At 40.7% G+C, this 12,150-nt stretch overlaps 1 protein-coding gene across 1 annotated transcript in view; it reads right to left on the bottom strand.

Annotated features, from left to right (window-relative positions):
- The window catches only part of GNAL (G protein subunit alpha L), a 198,532-nt gene extending 186,617 nt beyond the window's left edge, over window positions 1-11,915 (bottom strand). The window contains exon 1 of the mRNA XM_081078181.1: window positions 11,437-11,915. Within this exon, the coding sequence (XP_080934307.1) occupies window positions 11,437-11,776 (340 nt within the window). The 5' untranslated portion in view covers window positions 11,777-11,915. The remainder of the gene's footprint in view (window positions 1-11,436) is intronic.
- Between the last annotated feature and the right edge of the window lie 235 nt (window positions 11,916-12,150).

The raw sequence follows: 12,150 nt of genomic DNA, 5'->3' as shown, positions 1-12,150 counted from the left end.
AAGAGAAGTTACCACGGATGCCACAGAAATACAAAGGATCATACAGGAATAATATGAAGGACTATATACCACCAAATTCAATAACATAGAAGAAATGGACAAGTTCTAAGAAACAGATAGCCTTCCTAGGTTGAATCATGAAGAACTGGGAAATCTAAACAGACCGATCAACAGTAGGAAAGTTGAATCAGTCATCCAAAAGCTTCCCAAAAGCAAAAGTCCAAGACCAGATGGCTTCACTAGTGAATTCTACCAAACATTCAAAGAGGATCTAATACCTGTGCTCCTCAAACTCTTCCAAAATATCGAGGAAGAGGCAATAATTCCTAATTCATTTTATGAGATGAATGTTACCCTGATACCAAACCTGGTAAGTGTAACACAAAGAAAGAAAATTACAGAACAATATTTCTGATGAGCACAGATGCAAAAATTCTAAACGAAATTCTAGCAAATCGAATAAAACAATGCATTAGAAAGTTCATAAATCACGATCAAGTGGGATTAATTTTAGGGTTACAAGGATGGTTCAACATATGCAAATCGATCAATGTGATACATCACATAAACAAAATAAAAGATAAAAATCATATGATCATACCAATAGATGCAGTAAAAGCATTTGACAAGATACAACATCCATTTATGATTAAAACACTTAATAAAATGGCTATAGAAGGAAAACACACACACACAAAAAGTCTGAGTGACGTAATAAAAATGGTAGCATGAGGTGAGCCTCCGGAAATCTCCCCTGGAATTTACTACAAATTGAACAACTATAACTCCACAAAGGACTCCCTGCACAGCAGACAGGCCAGACTAAGAGGCACACTACTGAAATCACCTAAAGGTGGGCAAATTGCACGAGCAGGGGACGGGGGAAGGGAGAAGTGCGGAGATGGGGATGAGCGGGCACAGGAAGAAGACCTAGCTTGGTGCTCTGAGCTCCCTGCATCTCGGAACTACCACAGCTGTGGGAGAGGGAAGAACTCGGACTACTAGGACTCCGTTTATGGCCTGAGGGACAGCATATACACAGCTGAACCCAACGCTCAAGGCAGACACCTCGGAGCAAAGACTGAGGGAAGAAGGCTTAAAACAGTGGTTTGAGCTCTCACTGCCAAGAAGAGAACGAAACCTTAGGCACTGAACCTATCCGTCCGTCACTACCCGTCCAGAGCTTGCCCTGCCCCCACAGGCCCAGTGCTAGAAGAAAAAGAGTAGCAGTGTCAGATCAAAACAGCAGAATATTTGCAGTTCTGAGAACTGTGGTCCAGAGACATGTACTCACAGAACAACTACCTCCAGCAAAAGGGAGGGCACTATGGAAGCAGGACTGGCTGTGGTGGTGGTCACCACCATTGCTCTGGCTACCTCTCACAACTCACCCTGCCCCTGTCCCCACCTATCTGGGTGGCTCCCTGCAGGAGTAAACAGAGCTGCTGAAACACACAGGCTTTGAATCTGGGGCAAGAAGAGCTTCGGAACCTCAGAAGCTCGCCACATCCCTCCAGGGAGGTGGTGATGTATGACCAAGCCCAATCGTTCACAGAGGAGAAGCCCGCCTTCCAAGGAATCACCCCATTGTGTGGAAAGCCAGAATAGTGCAGAGAAAATATAACACTACAGTGTGAGAGAGAATACATGGCTGCATTAGGAGAGAAAATACAACATTCTATTAACACCCACTGGAAAACAAAAGAAAGACCTCTTTCTATCAACCTGTTGCAGAACGCACTCCTGCAGATGTCTAGGAAGAGAAATAATAAATCATTAATGGTCATCAATAACCAAGGCAACAAGAAAGCTCAGGAAGAAAATGAAAGGTCTCCAGAAATTAACTTAAATATATGGAAATATGCAACTTACATAACAGAGGATTCAAGATTGCAGTTCTTAAAGAACTCAACAAGATGCAAGAAAACACAGACAGGCAGTTTAATGAACTCAGAAACACAATTAAAGAAGAAAATGAACATTTTACCAAAGAGATTGAAATTTTAAAACAGAACCAAATAGAATTTCTGGAGATTAAGAACTCAATAGAAGAAATCAAGAATGAAATAACCAGCTTAGGTAGTAGAGTTGATCAGATGGAGGAAAGAATCAGTGACATTGAAGATAGAAAGCTGGAAATGACAGAGATGGAAGAAGAAAGAAACTTCAGACTTAAGAAATGAAAGAACTATACAAGAACATTCTGACTCCATCAGAAAGAGCAATATAAGAATAATGGGCATACCAGAAGAGTAGAGAAAGAGAAAGAGAAGGGAGCAAAGTGTATATTCAAACAAATAGTCGATGAGAACTCTCTAAACTTGTGGAAAGAACTGGATCCTCAAATCCAAGAAGCAAATAGAACACCTAATTACCTCAACCTCAACAGGCCTTCTCCAAGGCACATTGTATTGAAGCTGTCAAAAATCAACAACAAAGAAAGAATCCTCAAGGCAGCCAGAGAAAAGAAGACATAACCCACAAAACAAAGCCATTAGAATATCATCAGATTTTTCAGCAGAAACTCTACAAGCCAGGAGGGAGTGGAACCAAATATTCAAACTATTGAAAGAGAGAAATTATGAGCCAAGAATAATATAACCAGCAAAGATATCCTTTAGATATGAAGGAGGTATAAATACCTTTCCAGACATACAGAAGCTGAGGGAATTTTCAAATACATGACCTGTACTACAAGGAATACTAAAGGAGGCTATTCCACTAATATCAACAGGGACAATCTGTGGCAACCAAAACATAAAAGGGGAGAGAATAAAGTCCTGAACCAGAATATGGGAATGGTGAAAGTAAGCATGCTAATGAAAATGGAATACTCTAAATATCAAGCGTTTTTTTAAATAAACTTAATCGTAACCACTCAAAAAAGAAAAATCCAGAGCTGAAATCTATACTGTAATAAAAGAAGAAACAGAGGGAAACATCATAGAATACCACCACACAGAAATAATAGACAACAACAAAAAGGCAAAGAAACAATGGAGACACAGCCTTACCAGAAAACTAAAGATAGAATGACAGGAAATCCTCACGTATCAATAATCACCCTAAATGTAAATGGACTGAACTCACCAATAAAAAGGCATAGAGTAGTAAATTGGATCAAAAAACTAAACCAAACCATATGCTGTCTCCTAGAGACACATCTCAGGTACAAGGACAAGCATATAGTCAAAGTGAAAGGGTGGAAACTGACACTAAGCAAATGGTACCCAGAGAAAGTCAGGTATAGCCACAATGACATCAGATAAAACAGACTTCAGGGTGAAAAAGATAACAAGAGACATAGATGGACACTTCATAATGGTATACAGCAAGAAGACATAACAGTCATCAATGTTTATGCCCCCAATCAGGGAACACCGAAATATACCAAGCAATTACTAACAGAACTAAAGGGAGAAATTGACCAAAATACAATTATACTAGGGAATTTAAATACGTCATTGACAACTATGGATATCATCCAAACAGAAAATAATGAAATAGCAGCCCTAAATAACACATTAGATGAAATGGACATAATTGACATATATAGAGCACTTCATCTTAAAACATCAGACTATACATTCTTTTGTACTGTACAAAGAACATTCTCAAGGATAGACCATATATTGGGACATAAAATCAGCCTCAGCAAATTTAAGAAGATTGAAATCATGCTAAGCATATTCTCTGATCACAAGGCTTTGAAACTGGATATCAACTGCAAAAGGAAAGCAGGAAAAAACACAAATACATGGAGATTAAACAACGTAACTTTAAAGAACGACTGGGTCAAAGAAGAAATTAGAGGAGAGATCCATTTAAACAAATGACAATGAAAATACATCCTACCAAAATTTTTGGGATGCAGCGAAAGCAGTTTCAAGAGGGAAATTTATACCATTACAGGCCTATCTCAAGAAACAAGAAAAATCCCAAATAAATTACCTCATGTTACACCTTAAAGAATTAGAAAAAGAAGAACAAGTGAAACCCAAGGTCAGCAGAAGAAAGAAAATAACAAAAAACAGAGCAGAACTAAATGAAATAGAGAACAAAAAGACAATAGAAAAAATTAATGTGACAAAGAGCTGGTTCTTTGAAAACACTAATTAAATTGACAAACCCTTAGCTAGACTCACTAAGATAAAAAGAGAGAAGACATTAATTAACAAAATCAGAAATGAAAAAGAGGAAGTTATCACAGACACAACAGAAATACAAAGGATCATGCAAGAATACTATGAAGGACTATATGCCACCAAATTCAATAACCTAGAAGAAATGGACAAGTTCTAAGAAACAGATAGCCTTCCGAGGCTGAACCATGAAGAACTGGAAAATCTAAACAGACCGATCACCAGTAACAAAATTGAATCAGTCATCCAAAACCTTCCCAAAAGCAAAAGTCCTGGACCAGATGGCTTCACTAGTGAATTCTACCAAACCTTCAAAGAGGATCTAATTCCAATCCTGCTCAAACTCTTCCAAAAAATTGAAGAAGAGACAGTATGCCCTAACTCATTTTATGAGGCCAACATTACCCTGATACCAAAACCTGGTAAGGACAACACAAAAAAAGAAAACTACAGACCAATATCTCTAATGAATACTGATGCAAAAATCCTAAACAAAATTCTAGGAAATTGAATACAACAATGCATTAAAAAGATTATTCATCATGACCAAGTGGGGTTCAACCCCGGGGCCCAAAGATGGTTCAACATCTGCAAATCCATCAATGTGATACATCACATAAACAAAATAAAGGACAAAAATCATATGATTCTAACAATTGATGCAGAAAAAGCATTTGACAAGATACAACATCCATTTATGATTAAAACACTTAATAAAATAGGTATAGAAGGAAAATACCTTAACATAATAAAGGCCATATATGACAAGCCCTCAGCTAATCTCATAATTAATGGTGAAAAACTGAAGTCCTTTGCTCTACGTTCAGGAACACGACAGGGCTGTCCCCATCACCTCTGCTTTTCAACACAGTGTTGGTAGTCCTTGCCAGAGCAAGCAGACAAGAGAAAGAAATAAAGGGCATCCAAATTGGGAATGAAGAAGTTAAATTATCACTCTTTGCAGATGACATGATGCTATATATAGAAAACCCTAAAGACTCCACCAAAAAGCTATCAGAAATAATCAATGAATACAGTAAAGTTGCTGGCTACAAAATCAATGTACAAAAGTCCATCGCATTCCTATATATTAACAATGAAATCTCAGAAAAAGAAATACAGAAAACAATTCCCTTTGCAATTACAGCAAAAAGAATAAAATACCTAGGAATAAACTTAACCAAGGATGTGAAGCACCTATATGCTGAAAAGTATAAGACATTTTTTAAAGAAACTGAAGAAGACACAAAGAAATGGAAAGACATTCCGTGCTCATGGATTGGAAAAACCAAAATAGTTAAAATAGCCATATAACCCAAAGCAATATACAGATTTAATATGATCCCCATCAAAATCCCAATGGCATTTTTTAAAAGAAATAGAACAAAAAATCATCAGATTTGTTTGGAACCACAAAAGACCCCGAATAGCCAAAGCAATATTAAAAATAAAGAACAATACTGGAGGTATCACACTCCCTGATCTTTGCTTGTACTACAGGGCTACAATAATCAAACATCTTGGTATTGGCGGAAAAACAGACACATAGACCAATGGAATAGAATTGAGAACCCAGAAATAAAACCACATAAATATGGACAGATAATTTTTGACAAAGAAGCTAAAAACAGACAATGGAGGAAAGACAGTCTCTTCAATAAATGGTGCTGGGAGAATTGGATAGCCACGTGCAAAAGAATGAAACTGGACTGCTATCTGTCACTATGTACCAAAATTAATTCAAAATGGATCAAAGACTTAAGCATAAGAACTAACACAATAAACTGCATAGAGGAAAACATAGGTACGAAACTTATGGACCTTGGGTTCAAAGAGAATTTTATGAATTTGACTCCAAAGGCAATGGAAGTAAAAGCTAAAATAAATGAATAGGACTATATGAAACTTAAAAGCTTCTGCACAGCAAAAGAAACCATCGACAAAATAAAGAGGCAACCAACTGAATAGAAGAAGATTTTTGCAAACAGTGCCTCAGATAAGGGGCTAATATCCAAAATATACAAGGAACTCATGAAGCTCAACAACAAAAAACCAAACAACCCAATTGAAAAATGGGCAGAGGATCTGAAGAGACATTTCTCCAAAGAGGACATACAAATGGCAAATAGACATATGAAGAAATGCTCAACATCACTAATCATCAGAGAAATGCAAATAAAAACCACAGTGAGATATCACCTCACCCCAGTCAGAATGGCTATCATCAACAAGACAAATAGTAACAAGTGTTGGAGAGGCTGTGGAGAAAAAGGAACCCTCATGTACTGTTGGTGGTAATGAAGACTGGTACAGCCGTTATGGAAGGCAGTGTTGAGGTTCCTCAAAAAATTACGAATAGAATTACCATATGACCCAGCAATCCCTCTCCTGGTTATCTACCCCAAAATTTGAAAATGTTTATACATAAAGACACGTGTGCTCCAATGTTCATTGCAGCTTTGTTTACGGTGGCGAAGACATGGAAACAACCAAAATGTCCTTTGATAGATGAATGGATAAAGAAGTTGTGGTATATATACACAATGGAATACTATTCGGCGATAAGAAAAGATGATATAGGAACATTTGTGTCAACATGGATGGATCTTGAGAGTATAATTCTAAGCGAAATAAGTCAGAAAGAAAAAGCAGAGAACCCTATAATTTTACTGATATGTGGTAATAAACCAAGAACAACAAAAGAAAAAGACAAATGAGAAACAAAAACTCATCGACACAAATAGTTTAGTGGTTACCAGAGGGTAAGAGGGGTGCAGGGAGGGAGATGAGGGTAAGGGGCATGAAACATATGATGATGGAAGGAGTAGTGACTCTGGGTGGTGAACACACAATGGGATTTATAGGTGATTTAATACAGAATTGTACACCTGAAATCTATGTAATTTCACTAACAATTGCCAACCCATTAAATTAAAAAAAAAGAAGTTGTGGTATATTACACAATAAAATATTATTTGGTGGTAAAAAAAGATGATATAGGAACATTTGTGACAACATGAATAGATCTTGAGAGTATGAGGCTAAGCGAAAAAAGTCAAACAGAAAAAGCAGAGAACCATATGATTTCACTGATATGTGGTACACAAACCAAAAACAACAAAAGAAGAAGACAAACAAATGAGAAACAAAAACTCATAGACACAGACAATAGTTTAGTGGTTACCAGAGGGTAAAGGGGGTGGGGGGAGGGAGATGAGGGTAGGGGGGATTAAATATATGGTGATGGAAGGAGAACTGACTCTGGGTGGTGAACACACAATGGAATTTATAGATGATGTAATACAGAATTGTACACCTGAAGTCTATGTAATTTTACTAACACTGTCACCCTAATAAATTAAAAATAGACATTTAAAAAAATTTTTAAAAATATGTTCAGAGGAAGTCATACCAGCATTGTTTTATAGTAATAGCCAAAAACAAAAGAGAAGGAGTAATAACTGTCCCAAAGGGATTGCTTTCTTCTTGAAACATGTATTCCTATCAGAGAAATATCAAACACACAAAAAATACAATGGGAAATGAATTAATAAAGCAAAAAGCACGAATCCTACCCATTTTAAATTTATCTGGGAAAAGGATAATATCAAATGAATAGGTGGTACATGATGACTCTTCCCTAATCGGAAAGTCTTTAACAGGGAATTTATGTCAGTCAACAAAATATATGGAAGAAAAATCAGTGGCATCTACTGTAACTCCATGAGGTCAGCAGCAGAAAAATTCACCTGAAGAATGGTGAATGTAGCTTCGCTTGCAATACGTGTTTGGATAAATATTTTGATCTCACACCCAGCATTGTCAATTGTGCTTTTAACTGGCATTGACCCAGGACTGCTGTCCCTGGAGCTCAGTGCACAGCCTGCAGAAAATGTGTGTATGGCTTTAGATCAGAGATAAGATGCAGGCTGTGGACTGCATCAGTCACATAGATTGTGTTTTATTAATTTGAGCCAATGCTCAAAAATAAGTAGATTTCAAATGAAAATGGGTATTTCTGTTTTATTTTGGAACTTCAGAAGACCTGCAATGTTGATTTGCATTCTCACAAGGCAACAATGGGATGAAGCTAGGATGCACTGCCTCTTTTAGACAAGGCATATACTCTTACACAAGTTTTGGACTGAGTTGTGTCCAGGAGAGAAGCCTCACCAGAAACCTCTCGAGACTCTTCAAGTCTCAAGAACTGTGAGAAAATAAGTGTCTGTTGTTTAAGCCACTCAGTCATTGTGTTATGGCAGCTTTAGCTGACAAATACACAGCTCATGCTCCGGATGTGAGTTACCTGAGAATTCCTCCCCACGATCAACCCTCCACATGCAGTCATCTGACCACTTCTCCAAGGACGTTCCTTCACCATTTCTACTACACTGCACTAGTTCCAAATCTATGAGCCATTCTGGACCTGTTGCCTTCTAACAGGATCTTTCATCTTATCTCCATCCCACTCCTGCAATCCCTGCATTTTACCATGCCTGAAAGAGTGCTCCATCTGAAAGTTAAAATGGGACCATATCACTCCTGCCACGAGTCCTTCATTGTCATGGTGGCTCCCAGACTCTTCTGCTCTTAGCGCTGTGTGGGTTACACAGGTCTTAGTTCTATGCAGGAAACAAAGCTCAGCTCATCGGGATGGACTCATGAGGAGTCAGAGCACATGAAGGCACCAATGAAGCCATGCTGACTGTAACAATGTGCTATATGAGAGGTGCAAATATAAATCAAAATTGACACAAGGGAATTAAACATTGACACAGTGGAATTAAACATTTATTTCCACTGGAGGATGCTGGGCAGGTCTCCTGGAGGAGATATCATCTTGGAAGATGGGACTAGCCTAAGACTAATGGGCATGGAGTAAAGAAGGGCCCTGAAGCAAGAGTGTCCTTCCTGAACCTATGAGTTCTCTGTCCTCCAATGCACATTTTCAGAATAATTAAGTGAATGGGGTCAGTGAGTGACATGAAAGGTTGTTAAACACAATGGCAGCAGAAGCAAGCATTTGAGGATATTAAGGGTCTGTAAATCAGGCTTCTGATTCAATGACTTCCACTTAAATTCATTCTAAATCCTAATAAAACCAAGAAATGTTCTGTGTTTAATTCAAATCTACACTAAAGCTGATAAACAATGTCCATCTGATACAACAGTGTTTTACTGTTGACATCATTGGGTGGAAGATACACTTTCCCTCCAAAGTGTGCAGTCATTTGATTCATTGTCGTTTCATATATGGTGTTGATATACAAGCTCTCTTAGGCTATGAGATAAGGTCTTTAAGAAGGAGAGTCTTTCAACATGTGTTACAAGAAGTTGGCTCTTTGGAGTTCACAAGTCCATTCTTTAGATCCAATCTCCCAGTTCTCTTTCACGGAACTTTAAGTTTATTAATTTCTATGTATCTCAAGCATCTTCTGCTTCACACATCCTTTTATTTTTATTTTATTTTTATCAGTTTCAGGTGTACAAAACAGTGTAATAGACATTTACACCCCTCACAAAGTGACAATCCCCCTCTCCCAATCTACCACCCCTCCGACATGGAACATAGCCGCCACAGTTCCACTGACCCCATTCCGGCGCTGCACTCCACATCCCATGGCCATATATATAACCACAGTCGACACCCATCACTATTCAGCTTCAGCTTCAGGTGCACACCGCAGTGGTCAGGCACCTACACCGTCCATGAAGTGGTCCCCCCAACATCCTTTTATTTTTTTTTAAAAAAACTTCTGCTCAACTGCACAATCACATTGAAACAACATTGTATCACCGCAACTCCAGACCTTATTTTATTCCCTTATTTATTTAGACCATAATCCTCTCCTTTTTGAGTTATTTTAATCTGATGCATTTTTTAAAAATTTGGCTGGAATAATTTCTAATTAATTTCTTTTCAGAAAAATATGTGGGTGGGGATACTCTGGGTACTTCTAAATCTGAAAATCTATTTTACCCTCACACACAATGGTTTAACGAGATATGAAACTCTAGAATTACAATTCTCTATTTTCAGACCTCTGGAAACATTGCTCTGTATGATTCTGTAAGTTAGCACCATGGGTGAGAATTCTGCTTCTGATGTGGTCTGCTGACCCCTTGGGCAAACTGCTTGTTTATTTATTCTTTTCTTCTGTTTCTCCCCCAAACTGTCCTTTTGTCTTAGAATTCAGATATTTCACCAGGATACAGAATCTAGGTTTGTCTTGTTTTAATTATTTATTCTTGCAGTGGGTGAGCACTTTCAAACCGAAGACTTAATTGTTCTCTAGATCTTAAATAAAAATCACATTCATTTATAAGCAGGGATCCTACGTCATGGAATAGATTCTTTCCCTATATACAGCAGAGTACAGAACTGAACAATTATTCGTCCTTATATATTGCAAAATTTGGGTCAAACGCCTACATTTCAAAAATATTTTTCTTTCCGCTGTAAAATTTAAAAGGCAACCAGTAGCACCAGGATTTCATGATTTTTTTTCTTTGATTCTACAGTAGAGTGCATGGAAAATGTTTTTCAGTTGTTACCTCGTAGAGGGACTATTATGCTTGCTACAACTGAAGCTCTAAGAAAATACTGGCAAATCATGCAGTTTATTACTTTAAAACGCTGGTGATTTTGTACCCACTGTCTTGCACGCAGGTAGCACAGCGAACAGCACGGGGGAGCCTGCCTCGCTATTGTGCTTCTGAAAGAGGAGCAAACATTCTGAGAACACCGGGGTTTAACTTAGTCAATGAAACAGAAGTGCCACAGCTTCAGCTGTAGAAGTTATTTCTCCAAAGGTAACAAGCCACACCTACCGACAACTGTTATTATTCTGTCATTGGAATAGAAGCTTTGTGGTCAAGCTAAAAGGCCGTACACATCTCCTTTCATTTGTGTTCTTAAAGTGCAGCATGACTATTACTGTGGCAGGAAACGAGATGCTCGAGTTAGCCATCCTTGTGGATTACAGACGGTGGAAATAAATCAATTGAGGGGAGGAAATTCCCAGAGAAGCTCATTAATTAGTAACAAGTGAGCGAGCGGCCAAAACCGCAGGGTGTGGAAAATAATAAAATCACCGGGTAGCGGGTTCTCCGCCACATCACAGAAGCAAACGTTGTCAGGGTAAAAATCACGCGGCGCGGCATTTAAGCCGGACAAACCGCCCGGGACCCCGCCTGCGCGGTGCGGGGCCGACGGCGCCCCCTCCGGGACGCAGACGTCCGAGAGCGGGTTTCCCGCCCGAGCCCGTGCGCGGCGAGCGCCGCCTGCACCTACCCAGCAGCAGGAGGCGGTGCGTCTGCTGCAGGTCTCGCTTCTGCTCCCGGAGCATGCGGTCGATGCCCCTGCTGACTTTCCTGGCCTCGCGCTCGGCCTCGCGCTCCTCAGCGCGCGGCTGGTCCGAGCGCCGCCGCCGCCCTTTCTTCGGGGAGGCTTGGGGCCGCGCGCGCGCCGGGCTCGTCGGGGGCGGGATCCCCGCCGCGTCTCCCGCGGCCGCCGGCGCCGAGGCCAGGGCCGGGCCCGGGCCGGCGCCCTCCGCGGGCGGTGCCGAGCCCGCGCAGGGGCTATCCTGCGGGTCTCCGAAGAGCAGCGGTCGCAGACTGTAACACAGACCCATGTGGGCGCGGCGCGGCGCGGGGAACGCGGCGGGACGCGGGGACGACCGGCGCCGGGCTCACGCCAGGGCCCCAGCTCCTGGGAGGCGGGAGTGGACTGCGCCTGGACCCAGCGTGGGGTTGCGGCCGGCCCGAACCAAGGGCCACGGCCCCTCACTGCCGTGAAGGGCCATTATGCATTTTCCGATGGGCGCAGGGGGTGGCGGCTGCCGGGGCTGGAGATCACCTGACCAGGCGGAGAGCCGGCCCAGCTGACGGACCTCCACGAGCCCGGCCCCCTTTACCGTAAATACAGCCTCCCAGGCCCGCCCCCGTTGCCGTGTATACCGCCACCCAAACGGCTCTTTACCGTAAATACGGCCGCAACGGTCGTCTC

This window comes from Rhinolophus hipposideros, assembly GCF_964194185.1.
Source record: "Rhinolophus hipposideros genome assembly, chromosome: 17".
In the NCBI taxonomy this organism is placed as follows: domain Eukaryota; kingdom Metazoa; phylum Chordata; class Mammalia; order Chiroptera; family Rhinolophidae; genus Rhinolophus; species Rhinolophus hipposideros.
The sequence above is the reverse complement of the archived record's forward strand: the minus strand, read 5'-3'. Positions and strand labels throughout refer to the sequence as shown.